Here is an 18,419-nt window from a genome sequence, read left to right as displayed (position 1 = left end):
CCCTGATTCGCAATTGAAATTATAGCGTAGCTAGTTCTTAAGAGCATTAAATTTCGTGGCGTCAGTAAATGGGTACTGCATTGTCGGTTCCATCACCTCAAACGGCACTTAATATGACAATATTATTGAAATTATTATTTGGAGTAAGAAAATGTTACAATATTTATAAAATGTCAAAAAAAATATACAAATATAGAAGGATTGCATTACTGACAACACTTACCAATTTGGCCCGGAAATTGGGCTCGTACTTCACTGAAATTCGGAAAAAAAGTTTTATTTTTTATTTCTCTTATTTTCATACAAATACACATAAAAAGTTTCATGTGCCACTTTAGTGAATGAAAAATGGCAACTTCCTCCCACGCTCGTAAAATTCACAGACCCCATAAAATCAATATACAAAATGCTCTATCATTAGCTGTTAATTTTTCGCGCGATAAAACCGTTAAAGCCAAGTTCTTTATCATTTAAATGCCAAACATAAAGTAAAAGGTCGCAAAACCCACACAAATTAGTTTTCGGTTTCAAAGTATCCGATGACAGTTGCAACTTTTATATAGTTGCACATATGCATGTGTGTGTGTGTGTGATTGTGTTGCATGAGAAATATGCACCTTTAAAGAATTAGTCAAACACTCGAAATTGTAGCACGAGATTAGCGGAAAAATTACCGGGTTAATGCAAAGCGACAGGGCAAGCGCCATGAGTCACATATAAATAAAACCGTTGGCGCTCGTAAACTAATGTGCCACAGATTGCGGCGCTAATGGTGCAGTGTCAAGCGCTCGACTGTGGGCCGTAGCCGCCAAAGCAACCAAAAAAAAAATTATCACAAATATTAAAAGATCATATGCAGCGCAACAATTACCATGGCGAGCAACTGACTGACAAGCGAGGCAGACTCGTCTAATGGGCGTACTTCTATAGACGCCGAGCGAACGCGCGCTTCAACGCCTCGCCGAAGGCGCATTAAAAACGCTCGAAAGCGCAAACAAATGCCATTTAATAACCGCAACTAATAACTTAATTAAGAATGCCAAACGGAGAGGAGAGGAGAGGCGCAAAGCGCACACAAATCCCGACACATTGGCCACAAGTAGACGCGGACTGGAATTGTGGAGTCGATCAAAGCCAACTCCGCCATCAGCATGACGACAAGCGCGTGGTGTGGCGGAGAGGCACTCGCGCGATTGCCGTTTTATGAGCTGTGTCTTTCAGTTTGGCGGCTGCTAAATTAAACGGGCGGCCAAAACGCCTGCATTTCCAGTTACACACACACACAAAAAACAACATGCTGTTGATCTATTTCAAGGTGTAAATATGCTTTGTCATGCATTTCTGATTTGCGAAGCACCAGCAACAACAACTCGAGTGTCAACAAACGCAACTTCACAGCGCATTCTTGTGAAAATTAAACGCGCTGAAAATGCCGCGTCTCCCTTTTGGCTTTGACACCACGTGACCCAAATGTCAAGCAAAATAAATGCACACAAATGCTGCCCTAAGCCAAAATATTTGATCAAATCATTTCCCACAGCCCAGAGATTGCAGCTCGGTCACGTGGCAAGCTTTCATGTGCTCCTTTCGCTAACAAGACTTCTCCCCACAGTCGGCGCTGTATTCCAATTTGTCGTGCGGTCGATTTAGTTCGTGTTTTTATTGCAATTGGAGTTGACAACTAGGTTTTTTTGTTGTCACTTTGAGTTTGTCGCTGCGCTGCTCAGCGCCGACAACGCGGGTGTCATTGGGGGCGTGTGTCTGTGACAATGTTAAATGTTTCCCATTAGTTATTTTAATTGATTAGCTGCGCACTTTGGTTTTGGGGGGAAATACTTTATTAGTGGAGCAAAAAGCTAGAAACGCTGTAAAACTATAGCTGATTGGGATATATGAAAGAAATATTTTTTTATTAAAAAAGCAAGGTTAATATTAATATCAATCAAAATTCAATTTTATTGAAAATGTCTTTTTCGGTTTCGAAAAGACATTCAACCGCTTTCGAAGCTCTAGTCTCACGCAAGCCAAAAAATAAAATAGAGATCGGCGTTTGTTAGGATTTTCTTAATATGGTTAGAATTCAGAGTATATGCTATAACTCCTGAGTACTAATACATTGATTAATTGTTTTATTTCTATATGAAAAGAAGCTTTATTTCGTAATTATTTAGAATTTAGTTTCTACCTATAAAAAATTTGAAATTTTTGAAACTCAATACACATATATCAACACGAATTTGCACCTATAAATCGTAGCTTATCGACATGCATCGTTACATCATAGCCGTAGCTTCGCCAATGCAGTAATGTGCACTCACTACAATCTGCAACCGAGTGTATTTGTCTCTCCCTGCATAAAGAGTCTCTATTTCTATCATATTTGATTTTCATTAAATTAAGGTTACAATAATAACCTGAGATCTGTTCAACTGATTATTGATTTTACTCACTGTGACGTCGCGGCGATTTAAGCGTGTGATCGTGTGGAATTATTGATTCCAAGCTTTTTATGATTGTTTTGGTTTTTATTATGTCTTTTATGGCGGAAAGTTTTTTCTATCATAAAGCTTTGGTTGCTTGTAAGTTAAAAAATTAATTGGTTTTGGTTCCAAAGCTCCCGTTGTGGCAGACATGTTAATCAATTGTTTTATACCTTTGATTTTAATTATAATTCTAATAATCTTGAATTATGCGTTCGTATCTTTTGAATGGAAGTCCATTAATATTTTTATTGCGCATTTGACAACAAAATATAGTTAATAGAAATTATGTTATACAAAAAATAGTATACATAGCCATTAAAATACGAGTATGAAATTCTTAATAGATGCGGATTAACACCTCAAGCATAAATTAAGAAATCCCGCAGTTACAAAAAAAAAGCAAAATCCAAAAAAAAATTGTAATGAGCTTGCCGCTGGCAAATTGTATGCGCCACAAAGCATTTTTTAAATCGCTCAAAGTCGCTATAGCATAGCATATAATTATGCAAAAATCTCAAACATTTAATTTTATGTATGCGCTTTTCAAGGCTTAGTCCCCAACGACTAGCGCTTAGTATGTATATAAATCACATCGTAAAATTTTAAGAGCCAATTCATTGTTTCGTGTTCGGTGTGTGTGTTTTTTTTTCGAAACGGAACACAATAACACTCCCACACAGATTACGGAGTGTTTAAAAAGTCTTAAAACATATCGCTGACGCTTAAAAAGTCATTTGTGGTTTTTGTGTTTCAGATAATTTCTTATTATTATGCAGTTTTGATTTTTATGAGTTTTCCACCGGCCCACAATAAATGTAGGAAACTACAAAAACATGCTATTAAACTCAAAACTAATAACAACTTATAAAAAAAAACAGCAACAAACAATCTTTCCCCGAAATGTTGCAATACTTGTAAATGTGGCGCGTCGATGACGGAACTCTAGTGCTGGAGATTGACGTTGTTTCTACCCCAGCAATAGCGCTCATGTCCATTTATAACACCACAAATTTTGTGAAATAATTTTATTACACATAAATTTCGCTGCTGCATTTTGCATACGAACGCCAGCCACCGAATGTTCTACGAAATGTGTGTGGGCTTTCGAATGAACGCAATCTGTACAATTTTATAAAAGTTCAAAACAAATCAATCACACTGGTAATTTGTCATTCGTTAAGTCCATACCTCCGACTCTTGCGCTGCGACACATTCCACACCTCACAAATTTTTTTTTTTTTGTTTTTTAGAATGTTCATATGCCACTTTACCTTTCGCCCCTCCATTGTGTGGTGGAACTCCGCCGAGCGTTGCGGCTACTTGTTGGTAATAGGTGGGATCACATGATTTTTTCAAAACTATTTAATGTGTCATTAATTTAAGTGAAAATAGACACTACAAACATTTATTTGTCGTTTCGAAAATTATGCGTGGACAGCTGTGCGGCCACCTTTAGGGGCGCAACGTTGTGGCGGAATTAGGTGAGACATGAAAAACATCTAGAAAATTAGTTTAATGAGCGGGGAAAAGCCACATAGATTTTTTGTTTTTGAGGCGAGCAAGAATTGACAAATTATTTGGGGTTAAGTGAGGTGAGACAAGTACGAACTGAGTGCTAAATTAGTCGAGTTACTTCCGATTTGTAGCCCTTTTTTATACTAACGAGCGTGTGTGAGCATTAATGGTTTATGCAGCGGAGTCAATTTCATGCCGACAACTTCACGAATTACAATATTTTAATATTAGTTTTGTAAAGGTGCAAAATGAGCGAATTGAGGCCCTATGTTCCAACTAGGAACGAGCAGGACGGAAATTTTGAAATATCTTCTGATGAGAGTTTCAAACGGTAAGGTCCAAATCTAAACATTTACGGTTATGATCTTACTAGATATTTGTGCATAACCTCAGCGATTATGAACATAATTCGAAGCTGGCTTCGGCTCTAGTTGGTATCTCAGACATCTACTACTAAGCTATGAAAGAACCTTTCCGCTTAACACATAAGCAAATTATCCGAGTCTTTTATTAGTGGTTTCACAGCAGTTTGGACCGCAATATGGCTTCAAACACTAAATATATCGTAAGTTTGCCACAAAACATTAATTTTGTACTAAGAAATCGATAGTGCAATGTCTTCGAAAGTAAATTACTAACGGTAAAACTAATGTATAAATGCAATAACTAACCTTGGCGTACGCTCTCATCTACTGCGTACGCTTAAAACGATATTGCAAGTCATGTTGTACATAATTTTATTCAATACTCTTGTTCACATAACATTTTGCAAAATTCTACTAATAGAAAATTAATTAAAACCTACTCCACCAACAATTATTGGTTTATTTACATTTTGAAATTTATATGCATAGTCACGTTGGAGTGTAAAATCAATAAACAAAATTGCCTTTTATTGCCACCACTGGCTGCATGCTCATTCGGATGGCAGTTGGTGCAACGGCCTCATCTGCGCCAACAACAACAATCAAACGCCACACAGTCAATGTTTAAGCAAATTCAATCATTCATCCCTCACATGGCATCCACACCGACTGCTTGCAACTGTTGCAAATGCATTTAATTAATCACAAGCAAACGAAGCCTCATTGCGTGGCTACTAAGGGGACTAATGGGTTTCCCTGTATATTTTGGCTTGGCCAATTGTTTCAATTTCAATTTCGATTTCATATTCGATTTTCGTATGTGGCGTTGGTGAGCGCTTATGGCATTGCATTGCATTACATGTGGGAGGAGTTGCAACATTGCTTGCAGCCGTCTGTGCCACCGTCTGTGTTTATCTTGATAATGAACTGCTGGTGTTATTTTATGTTTTTCGTATGTAACTTCGATTTGCTGATTAATTTATTGCACTCACGATAACACTTAATATACAATTGCAACAACAACAACAACAACTACAAATATTTACCACTATAAAAACAGCTGCAACATTGTTGCGAGTTAATATGAGCAGTTAAATGTGTTTTTATGGATTTTTAATGAAGTCGCTGGGTAATTATTTCAAAGGCATTAAAATCATGGACATTTTTTTGTTTATTTCATTTCAATGTTCACTAAGTAGCGTAATTAGTTATGGCAATTAAATGCAATATATTTTAATTTAGTGTAGTAGCGATGTTTTTAAGTATGTGAATTAGCTGCAGTTCTGCATTCCAGTGCTTCTATATATACGAAGACTAAAATTCGTACAGTAAAGTCAAAAAGTATTCAAACTAAGTGCATTTTCTTCACAGCGTGGAAACCTTAAAATTCATCATCTTCATTTCCTGTATCTCCTGGAGCATAGAGCCTCATAAAAACATTTCCACCGGGTCCTGGCTTCAAATCTATATTTTTCGATTTCAAAACCTTTATCTTAAATTAGTTTTTAATGAAAATTTTTCGAAACTAAGCTTTTTTTTCAAAGCTTTCAAGCTTCAGAGCACTCTGGAAGAACTTAGAGCCAACTCAGTAATTGTAACTGTATGATTTACAGTTATAGAGCGGTTTTGTTGAACTCCCTTATAACTCCCAAATATTTCGAACAGTCATGCCAATGTCTTCGCCAGGTTATACTTCGCATTCAACAAAGAACAGCTACTTAACCTAATCAGAGCTGTAAACTTTTTATTGCAGTTTTTCATACTTTTGCGTTGCATGCGTGTTCGCTGCGCTGTACACACTTGGAAGTGCAACAAACCACTAGCGAATTTTCACACTCATAAATTCTTCAACTGTCCATACGCATGAAGCAATAAAGGTCATTGGGCCCATTAAGAATCGACTGTTAATTAAATCATTAACTTCGACGCATATGCATGTACATACGAGTACATACAGATGTCAGATGTGTTGTTGCGGTCAATGGCGAAGGCTAACCACTGGCTGTGAACTGTGGACTGACTTTAGACTTTGCATTGACCACTGTCTGCTCAGCATCGAATGCGGAATGCGCGCGCAGTGACTGAGTGGGAGATTGTCGCGACGGAACCTTGTCACTGGACCGCTGGCAGCTGTAGATTTATGATTGTATACCAATGTGAATATGTATATATGTATTTGTATATGTATGAGATAACTTCGCAAATTGCGCATAATGTGGCGTCAACTGATCGTGAGTGCATAACGGCAGTGTGAAAAAGTACTAAAGTGCTGCTACAACTGTGCGGAGCGGCAAATGAAGAAGAATATGCAAAAGGAATACAAAAACGTATAAGTAATTGAACGTAGCGCAAAGAATCGTGCTGAAAAGTGTCAGTGAAGAGCTGCGCGTATTGATGAAAATCGAGTTGGAATGGCAGCACAGCGTTGCACTTGTGAGCTGAGCAATAGTTCAACTACGCTCCAAATTAAATGGCGCTAATTGTGCTGGCAGAACGCGAAATGTCGGCGAACGAAGGTGAAGCACCAGTTACATAGTATTGTAGATACATACGAGTGACTAGATCTAGAATGTGAAGTGTGTAAATGATGCACCGCTATACATTGACGCAGTGATAAATGCAAGTGCGATTCGTGCCAATTCAATTAGCGCATGCGCGCAGTTCAACGGGAAAATAATTATAGCAAGCAAATGGAAAATATTGTTTCCGCGACGTGGCAGTAGAGAACAAAAGAGGCGAGTGGAAATAGAGCTAGTGCTAGTGGTTAGTAAGGCAGCAGCATAGTGGTGGACGCTGCAACACACACATTTATATACTCATATATATTGGAGCACATAGTGTTTGTTGCATAAAGCTGTAGGAGCAAAGGAAAAATTAATAATTTCTTGACGCCATTAAAAAAGTCTCAACTTCCAAATGAATTCCTGGAAACGTGACAAAACAACAAATAGTGGCAGCGTAACGAACTTGCAACACAAACGAGTGATTGCAAACTTACAAGTGTATGCACACAAAAATATGTGGCACATAACAATCGCTAACACTGCAGTCTGCGGCAGTGTTCGCAGCAGTGGCAGTTTTGGCGTTCTTTTTTGCTTTTGCAACAGTTTTTACGCGATCGTTGCTAGCACTACACGTTCGCTTTGTTTTCGTTTTTTCCTTACACGATTACTGCTTCGCAAATGTCATTTAATGCGCACCCTTCTAAATAGACGCCTCTGCACGCCTAAAAGTGTGCTAAATTTCCAGGAATGCGTTAAGTAGTGAAGTTGAGCATATTTGCGCCCACTTTGCTTTTTTTTACTGTTGCATACATACATATGTACAAACATACACATATCAGCAGTTATTTTTCTTCAACATTCTTAATGCATGCAAAATCGTTAACAGCGCGTTTGCCAGCAAGACTCTACCAGAATTTCTTGGAATACCGTAAACAAACAGCTCGTTGCATTTGCGCGATAAACAAAGTCCGCGACATTCCTGCACTTATTGACTAGGTATAGAATATCATAAAGTTTAAATCTTAACAAAAAATGAAAAGAAAAACATTTAAATACTTTGCCGTTAGACCATTAATTATGACATTATTAATGTCAGTTTTGCATAAATCGCACTCAAAGCGCTGTCTGTCTCACGTGCCTCATAAACTTCAAGAAATTGCGGAAATTTTCAAATGCAATCGTCAATTTTTCACTTTCAATGCAACGCGCCGCGTTAAACAGCAGCGAATCGGCTGTCATTCGATAAATAACACTTGAGATATTTATGCGTGTGTGTCAAAACTCAAATTATTTGATAAATTTATGCGAATGCATTTACGGCTGGAGAAACTGGTGGCGCAATTAGAGAATAAAGAAATGTACGTGGCCCGCGAAGTTTGAAAATTCAACTTATATTTTGAACAGACCTCGTATGTACATATGTACTATCTCTACTACCGATATGTATGTATTTTAATATTTTGATAGAATTTTCAATGATTTCATCATCTTGATCCATAGTAAATTCGAAAAAAGGTTAGGTAGCGCAGAAAGTGTGAAGGCGCTGTGCCCACAATTAAGAAGATGGTTTCCGATCTATGTTGAAAGTCGCTTTAACATATATAACTAAAATAGTTGGGTCCACACCATCCTTCATGTTTATTCTATAACAATTGATACACCCAAGTTTTGGCGTATACAACTTTTACTTGCTTTTCAAGTTAAGAGTATTAAAAGAGCAGATTTTTTGTACTGAAACTGATGGTAATGTCTAGGACTTTGATATCAGAGAATATTCAAACTGAGCGTTTTTGTTTATATATGTTCTTTTTAGATAAAATGTATTATAATTGAATAAAATAATAGTTTACACAACGACTCATGATTAATTTCACCAAAGGCAGCTATGCTGACATTTAGAGAACTTTTTTAAAATATTCATGTTTATTAAAAAATTATAAAGACAGCTTAAGGCTGGCAAGATAGTTCATTTATTGTCAGGGTGGTTAAGGCTAATTCGAAATTCAAAGTTAAGCCAAGTTCTTCTTCGCTAGATCTTCTCAATGAAGAGATGATCTGCCTCTGAATTTCCCGATGACAATACTACAATGCCCCGTTCAATTGTTGGATTTATTTGAATATCTGAACCTCTCCACAAACTAATACGGCTTTAAATTTACTTGCATTGATTTCGCTTCAAACTTAAGAACACTAAATTACTTTGAAAAACGGTTACAAATACATTCACGTAGAGTCCAAATTAATTATTTTATTGAAGAATAAAAATCCGATATATGCAAGGCAGTGCATCAAATGCTAGCTGAATTTATTTTTATTTTTTTTTTTATTCTGCAAAAAATATAATTTAGTCTCATTTGACAACTGAAGATTTGAGCTGGCTTCTCAAAACATGTTCACGTTGCTCAGTTGAGAAAAGACAAAGTTATGAGCGCTCAAGTTGACGGATCTGTATAACTAAACATAACATTCTGTAATTTTTCTGCCAAACACCGTAATATTCTAATGTAAAAATATACAGTTAATTATACTGCAAGCGACGAGCTTTCGAATGCCGCCAACTGTGTGAAAATGCACGCAACAATTAAGCAACAATTCGCTTTGCAGGTTTATTTGTATGCGCATTTTTTTTTTTTTTTTTTGAGTTTTTTCGCCAAAACTTATTTGATGGTTCATTGGACGGACAAAAGCTATGTCAATAATGCGTCTATTTGACGCGCCACATTTAATTTGCTTTCCTTATTTACAGCAACAACAAACACTTTCTGGCAAACAACTCGAAATTTCGCGCATAGTAAACGTCCAGCTGACAGCGTTGCCAACCACACTACACACCCATAACTGTACATAGATACGAGCGCATAATAATTTAGTGTTGCGTCGTCAAACGGCGTGTAAATAGCTGCGTTTGCACTTAATTAATAAAACATTTGCCACTTTTGCGCTACTCCGCCAGTGGGGAGGGGGGTGGACGTAACGGCAAATGAAGTAGTAAATATGCAGGTGGCCAGACAGACGCCTCAAATGCACGCATGCGTGTATATGTGCACTTGCCGCGTACGAATTTGAGCGACTGCACTGTATTTATGACACTTGTTGCAACATGGCATGCATAGCGCACCGCGTCTGGCGTATGTGTGCGTGCGTGATTTTATTTTCAACTTAATTTGCATGTTTTTTACTGCTGCTATTTGCTTATTTCGTATTTTGATTATATTTACCAACACTTTTCAACTTCGTTTTATTTCCATGCAACAATCAAGTTGCAAAACGCATTTGTGGCAAACTCGCGTGCACAAGTGACTTTTATATTTATTTTAAAAATATTGTTATGTATTTTTTTTTTTTTACTGGTATTTTGCTGGTTTTGCGCATTCTGCCGATGAATTGTAGGCGCAAGGCCTGTTTACTTGCAACTTTTACGATTATATGCAGCAAGTTGATATACATTTGTTTTTATGCACACAATTAGTTTGCATGCTCACCGAAAGTATCTCAGCGATACGCAAAAATGTCAACACATTGATTTACACGTATCGGTTTACATGGCGGCGGGTGCATTGCAACATGAAGCAAGTCATTTGTGGCACGCTTTTTCATATGCTGCATGCGCAAAAATTGTCATTAATATAATTTTTTTTTTGTTTTTGTTTTTGCTTTGTTAGTGGTGACTTTATAAATTAGCTGTTTGCTTGATAAATTGTTAGTTGCACGCTGTTAGACAACAACAAGCATGTTTTGCGAAATTTAATTGAGTTATTTATTGCAATCAACGATGATTGCAAGCGAAATTGAAATTTTTTATGCGTGCGGATGAGTTTCAAGCGCTTGGTACACTGCAGGCAGACATTTTGAACAAAAAATTAAAGTTTTTAGGTTAGGTTCGATTTTAAGATAAGTCCGATGGCCAGTAAAACGTTCTGATATCATATCCGATTCTCCATAGCCTAACTTTCTTGCACTTCCTTTTTCATAATAACGAAATTCATTCTGAAACGACACACTATCTTTCAAGGCGCGTTCGTGAAACCTTGAGAAAATCCTGAACGTCTCTGAAGTGGCTCCGTTTAACTCTTCGGCCCACTGCATGCTTTCCAACAGCATATAACTTTCAAACATGATATTACAACAAAAATAACGGGTGATATATCGCTAAAATCTGTGATAGGAGCATACAAATTCCAGTTTTTATAGTAAATACGGCTCGTTTACTCAGCCGATAAGATATATATTGTTAAAGAGCAGGAAAAGAACACAATACACTAAAAAACCGCCTAACAATATTTTTACAAAATATTCGCATAATTTTCGTCATTTCCGACCACTATCTCATTTCTTTTACGTAAGCAAATAAAATCATGTGGCAATTAAATGAATTCGGTGTCGAAATCAAACTAGATTAGATTATTTTATAACAAAGTGCAACAACAACAATTAATTATATTTAGAAAACAAAATTAAATAATTGGTTCTGAGCCATTGTGTTTCAGAAATAATGTAAACAATGCCATATTTTTGCTTGACACTCAAGAAATTCCTATCAGATTTAGCTGTCATGGCTACTGCTGATCGAGTAGCTGATATTTAATGACGTCCACACTTGGATAAACACTATTTGCAAACTATTATTATCTCATGTAAAGGGAAGAAAAAATAAATAAAGTATGTAAACGAGTGCAAATATGAAATAAAAAAACTAGGAAAATTTAAAAAAAGTTCAAATCGTGTCAGCAATATACAGTAGTGTTCCGATGTATACACTGTGACTAAAAAGTGTATGTCATAAAATACATATCGATTTAATTTTTCGAATAAGACTTTTTGAGTTTTTGACATATAAAAATATAGGCATAATACAAATTATTGCCTACATTTAGGCGCATTTACAAACAGTTTAGCAAAGATACACACCACGATTGTTAAAAATTAAAAAAATCAATAATTGGCTTAGATATTTTAAGTTTGTAAATTTATTTTTTTTTTTTTTACTCTTCAGCTCGTAAAAACACAAAAAAAATATATTTTGGCAATCACCACTATTAATAATATTAGGCAGATTCTAAAATATTTATAGTTTTAGCTTCAGAGTGCAATGTTTCACAGCATAGGTGTTGAAGAGGTTCCACAGCAAGATACACTGTTTGCTCTTATTTGTATTTGTTTTCTGTTCATTCCAACCGCATCGAGTGGGGTATTGAACTTCGCAATGTTTTGGTTCGATCGCCAACGCCATTGGTAGGCGCACAAAACAAAAGCAGTACGTGTAAAAGTTATATATATATATATATGAAAGCAAAAACAACATTATTAATAAATATCTACTCATAGTAGTATTATAGGAAGCAGAAAGCCATCAAGAGCTCAGGCACAAGAATACGAGAACCTTAACAGCGGCCGCCAACAAGTGAGCCGGCGACCAACGAGCACACTCCAATAAGTGAAGCACTTGAAAAAACACTTGAGATAGATTGATAGGTGACTACCAGGTTCAATACACAGACCATCTACCCAAGCGAGCGCCTAGCAGTCAACCAAGCAACATTTCAAGCAGCGAAGAGCCAAAGCAAGCAGAACACTCACAAGTGTTGAACGCTCGCTGCTTGCGCTTTTGTTATTATTGTTTCAATTTGTATTTAGCTAACTTTTTTTTACATTTTTTATTTTAAAAATTTAGCATTTTGCGCATAGATTGCACCGATGCTTCATTTTTTGTTGTTATTTGTTGTGCAGCTTGTTGTTACATGTAGTATGTAGAGTACTTGTGGTGCAGAACAAGAGCAACTTTCAAGATTGTTGCAAGTTCAGTGAGCTTCTAGGCATGCAACGAGTGCTTGCGGCCCTCAACTGTCAGAGACTTGGCTGCTGTACGTTGTGCGCCGCGAAACGCTTGCCACATGAGGCAATGTAAGAGGCGCCTATAGCAGACCGTCCGCTGGTCCGCCAGCCAGCGCCTTTGTCGACCACTACACGGAGCCCAGTGTTGGTGGTGGTAATTAAATTTATGCGCGTCGCTCTAACTACAGTTGGCTTTTTATTTCATATTTTCCAACAATCAGTGAGCTCATATTTCAAAAGAAATGTAGTGTATGGGGAAAATAGCAATACACCCTTCCGGATGACGTTATTTATGTATGTTGCAAAGTCAATGATGGCAAAGACGAAGTCGCTAGCATTACATATTATTATTGTTGCACGTTTGTGCATTTTTCAAGGCGTGCAAATTCCACTTGAGCGCCAAGCTGCTTGATGGCCTGTTGGCTGACGCACTGATTGACTTACTGACTGCTTTGGCGGCCAACATTGGATGCTGGGCTTCAGCGGCTTCTTTGCTGCGGCCGCAATTTACTCTGCTTTGCGCTAGTGCACCCTCGAGTCAGTTAGCAGCGATGCGTCACATTTTAGGTGGAAACTCCTTGAAAGTGAAGTGATTTCATACACCAACTCTCGTTGGTTGGTGTAGCCTTTTTACGCTTTGCAGTTAAAGCTTTTGTTTTGCTTTGGCGCAGGTATCCAGTTGAAGTTGGTCGCATTCAGTTCCAGTTTCTAAGTTGTTGGTATTTATGTTTGTAAAACCTATTTTCATAAATATTTCTTGTTGGTGCGAAGCTTGACACATTCCCACACCCTCGCATAAACATATTGCAACTATTTATTATGAGTTTTGGCATCACAATATTAACTAATACATACATGTTCTTACATATATTATCACATTCGAGTGTCAGTTCAAGCAGTATATAAATCCACTAAATATCTGTAACTAAAGTCTGGAAATTTCGTAGCCGCTTAAGAATTCTTGAGAATAAGGCTGTTTATGACAACACTTGACTGCGACAAAGCTAAACAGGACCCGAAATAGAGAGTAAACACTCTCATATCTTCTTTACCAAGCACTGTTAAACGTTTGTCGGAATCTTAAACGAATTCTAAATTAGCACAGAATCCTCTCAACTAGAAAATAATTTAGATCTCTGAACTTTATGTGGTACTACAAAAATAGTTTCACGCTAGCTCCATCTGTCGGAGCTTTTTAGTCTCCATAATCATGTCACCATTTAGACTTGAAAAAGTATTACTCAATTAGTAAGAAATTTTATTAAGTAACAGTTGTACTGAGATTTAAAAACTATATATTCCTTATTTCTCTGAACAATAAAATCAACTAACGCTATTTCATTTTTTAATATTTTGAAGGTTAGGTATTGAAGCTGCTTTTGAAAATTAATAGCCATACTACTTTAGTAACGAAAAATACTTGTTTATTCTATTTGCAGAAAATATAACGATAGTCGGCCTCCCGGACTATGTGAACAACAATCTCAAAATAGCACTGTACGCAAAAGAAACACAACGGTATCTGTGTTTCAACGATCAGTGGAAACTAGTTGGAATGGTAAGTTTGTAGCTTAATATATAATAGTAAATGTTTACATAAACTGCTTTTAAAGACTAATTCACAAAGCGTCTAATTTTTCGAAACCTATATATATCTAGTTAACTAAAAATCTTTAGATGTATGTCATGTATGCCAAAAGTGATTCTAAATTTCTTACGTAATGTTAAAAAAAATTACTAGTAGAAGATATTGTTGCCATATTCAGCTAGTCCGTTTGATTTGGTCAGCTTGTCTACTGCTGACGTCACTTTAGCGTATGACGGAAGTCGCCTTAAGTCTCCTTTAACCATTTATTGTTTGCAAAATTAGAGAGAAATAAAATAATTTTCGTTGGTGCAGCGAATTTTACGAATCATTTCTGTTGCAGCCCAAGCTTTTGCCTGCAACAATAACGCAAAGTCTGTAATGTTGCACTGTGGCACAGACTTTTATAATCCAATGTACGTAGACACCAATATACCGTTACATAAATCAGCCGAAAAAGTAAAATAAATAGAAATAAGGTTGCTTATAGCTTTTAGCAAATTAAAAGCCAATTCAATTTTCTTTTATTACTTTTAAGCGCCTTAAGTAAACCCATAAGTCAAGTTGCAACAACATTGTTGTAGATTTTTAGTTGTATTTCCAAACGCTTTGACGCTTTGCGCATTAATTAGAATTTGTGGCAACGCTGACGAAACTGAACAGTGAAACGCCTACACGCGTGCGCAGACGGCTGGCGCAATTTTCGCATAAACTTATGTTTATTTGAATATATTTTCTGCATTTAACTAATTGCAATGAATAGATAATATTCAAGTGACAATTTTCGAGTGATAATTCTCATGTGACAATATTCAACTGACAAACGGTAGCTGACAATGGCTAAATGACAATTGGTAGCTGAGTGACAGTTGAATAATTAACTAACTCAACTCGTTTGCAACTTTGTGAATTTGTTTGCGGCTGCTGTGCGATATGCTGCAACAGTGGATAGGCGGGCGTGTCGAGCGCTGCCACAAGTCAAAAAGAATTAAATTTTTATAATTTAAATGGCAAGTAAATGAACAAATGTATGAATAAGCGCGGCTTAAAGCGAATCGATTTGATTGGATTTAGGCGTATGCATGCCATACAAACATACTTATATTTAAATAGACGCGCGTAGACAGTAGTGACAATCATCTTAATATGCTTTGAGCTGTGCTCATTCTGTCTGACATTGATGTTGACAGTTTGAAAAGAAGAAATATGGAAAAGTTGTCTAAAACTCTATGCAAATACATGTATAGAATTTCAAAAACACATGCAACACTTTGCTTGGCATTACACCGTGAAACGCTGACAAGTGACTGCCTGTGGCTGCGTGTACTTGTATGTGTGTGGGTAGGTACCGTTTGTCGAACGCTGCGCGCACGCGTACAATTAGCGCTCATGTAAAGTGTCAAATATTGTCAATACAACAATGCAAATAACTGGAGTACAATAGCAGAAAAGCAGAAAAGCGCAAAAGCTTCATAACGAGTGATGTACAAATAGTGCGCGCAATTGCTGCTGTGTTTATTTGTTTGTTTATTTAGCTAACAGCGTGTGTAGGCGTGCGTGTGCCACATGAAAAAGTGTGCGACGCGCCCAAAACATTCGAAAATTCATTCATCGGCTTGAGATAAGTCAAAAATGCAAATAAAAAATATTTATATATGTATACGTGTATGTATGGGTACAAAAGCGTCATATATCTTTTGTGTTGCTTAACTTTATTAACTCTTTATTGCATTTATTTGCATAGCTTAATTTTATTATGATTACTCGCTGGAGTCATTAGTTGAGTGCTTTTGTAGTAGAGCGGCTCCGGTGGTCGCTTTTCTTTTCAACTTCGTTTGTGATGTCGCTTTATGGCTTTAATCTATTTGAAAGGAAACGCGTGTATTTGCGAAGCTTTGTACAAAAGCCGACGGATATTCAATTGTTTATTGTGTTGTTATTGTCACTGGATTTTGTGGCGTGGAAAATCCGCTTTGCTTGCAAAGCGCTCATACGTCATGTACGACTCACTTTTTTTGTTGAGTGTAAATAAATATCTATAAATTGCATTCTTTTAAAACGCTTTTTAGTTGGTGCTTTTAACAACTAATTTTCATAATTATGAAATGAAGTTCACTTGAAGTTAAGGAATGCCTAGTCGCACTATCAATAAGAACGAGTGTCTTCGTGATAAGTTAAATGTGGGTGACTGATTACAGCAGAATTGCAAGGATCAAAAGGTTGAAAATCTTATAAGGAAAGTCTATTCAAATTTTATTATTACAAGTATTGTAATAATACAAATTGTTGTCTACATTTAGGCGTGTTTAAAATTATCTTAGTAAAGACAAACACCTTGTTCTTTGTTGCTAATAAAAACAGTTTATATTTTTCAACACAAAAAATATTTTTTGTCGAACTCCACTATAAATAAAATTTTGAAGACAATGCTTTCCCGTAGAAAGGAAACAAGTCGTATGTTTGGCTGAATATTTCGCGAACTTTTGCGAATACTGTTCAACTGCCAGCACTTGCGCAGTCGCGGAAGGTTCTTCTGACCCAAAAAAATTCGCACGAAGTCTAGCGAGCTCTCCACATGCGGCCTACTTCTAGTTTTAAGGTTCTCAAATACCTTGGATCTCACACTATTAGCCATACAGGAGAACTAGATTTGATCTGATCTCAGCGATCGGTCATAGAACCGAACCTAGCCTACCCTGTCTTCGTGCATTTGGGCGCTATATCTATGGACTTCGCTCGAGCTCAGCAACCGTTGGTCAGCAACCAACACTTGTGGAGTTGCGAAAGACTTTTGGCCCAGCGTGGAACATAGAAGTTTCATTGAAATGCTAGCTCATAGCAAGACTCACATCGCCGCAGAGATAAGCGCCTCACTGAATAATATCCCATGGGCACACACGCCGTGAGGCTAAAGATTTTTGAGGATGCAAGTTGCAATGAGTAAGGTGAGGTGGAAACTTACTACTCCAGTACCCAACTTTCGCCAGCTTTTTGCCTTGAAAGCTTTCAAAAGCTCTTTTTGTTAAAGTTCATATTTCACTAAAAATCTCTGCTTTTTTATCGCCTTGAGTAAATAATATTGCATCTCGCTCTAAAAATCCATAGACAGTTTTTAGACGCGAAAAAGAAAATTTTTTTTTTTAATATTCTAGAGTTCCCCTACACATTAAGCTGTTATAGGAGAACAACTCGTAATTTTCTTAATCTAGGTCACTGTCAAAGAGTTTGTTATTTCAAATACGCTGAATTACACTCAGCAAAGCAAATTGTATATTTAATAAATTCTCGTTACGCTGCAGATTCACTACAACCTTGTGGCGCTATTGACTCTGACATATATTTTCACAATGTTAATGAAAAATCGCAACAAGTAACAAATCGTTGGCTGCAAAAACAAAATTCTTTTATCATACACACGCACATACAAAGCCGCGCACACACTCTAATGAAGTGCCCGATTGCAAATGATTGCCCAAGACTGTAGCCGGTACTCGTGTGTGTTTGTTTACGTGTAACTCTTGGGGCACTCAAATGCGGTAACACACCTAGGAGTGCATAGAAAAACAGCAATTACAACAACAAAGCAAACATAGATATATAAATCAAAACAGGCAGGCAAACAATTAAGAGATTTATGCACTCGTTTATATATTTACAAGTGTGTGTGTGTGTGCACTATAAGTCGGTAATATTTCTATAAAATAATCACTGTCAATTTCATTACGATTCAATCACACACTTCACGCAATCAAAACAAACAGCAAAATCGTTATTAAATATAGCTGAGTTTTGTGTGGAAATAATGCATTTAAAAGCGTAAACAATTATGTAAGCGAGTGCATAAGCATCAGCGCTTAGAAGAGTGATAGATAAATTCAGCTGAAACTGACCTTTGATCGATGATGAAAAAAAAACGCGAAATTTTCGAAGCGTTGTTGAACCTTTTAACGGCAATTTTATTTTTGTATAATTTTTGTTGTAAATTGTTTGCGGTATCTATGCGCTACATGATTTGCTTGCCATACTTGCTGCTGTCAATTGCATAAGAGTAAAGAAATTCACTCTCTAAGGGCATATAATGATCTATGGTGTCATCGTGAGCTATTGTTGTTGTTTTCATAACATGATATACTCC

General features: G+C 36.8%; 1 protein-coding gene and 1 long non-coding RNA gene across 7 annotated transcripts in view; one reads left to right on the top strand and one right to left on the bottom strand.

Moving 5' to 3' along the window:
- The window catches only part of LOC138857017 (uncharacterized), a 293,806-nt gene that overhangs the window by 244,396 nt on the left and 30,991 nt on the right, over nt 1-18,419 (bottom strand). For all 5 annotated transcript variants that reach the window (XR_011396012.1, XR_011396009.1, XR_011396011.1 and 2 more), the window contains exon 2: nt 224-255. This is a non-coding gene — a long non-coding RNA (uncharacterized lncRNA). The remainder of the gene's footprint in view (nt 1-223; nt 256-18,419) is intronic.
- The window catches only part of ths (thisbe), a 117,830-nt gene that overhangs the window by 93,489 nt on the left and 5,922 nt on the right, over nt 1-18,419 (top strand). For both annotated transcript variants that reach the window (XM_036374554.2, XM_036374555.2), the window contains one exon: nt 14,139-14,257. In XM_036374554.2, the coding sequence (XP_036230447.2) occupies nt 14,139-14,257 (119 nt within the window). The remainder of the gene's footprint in view (nt 1-14,138; nt 14,258-18,419) is intronic.

The sequence above is a fragment of the Bactrocera oleae genome, chromosome 4 (genome assembly GCF_042242935.1).
Source record: "Bactrocera oleae isolate idBacOlea1 chromosome 4, idBacOlea1, whole genome shotgun sequence".
Classification (NCBI taxonomy): domain Eukaryota; kingdom Metazoa; phylum Arthropoda; class Insecta; order Diptera; family Tephritidae; genus Bactrocera; species Bactrocera oleae.
Note: the sequence above shows the minus strand (reverse complement) of the source record. Positions and strands in the feature narration are given on the sequence as shown.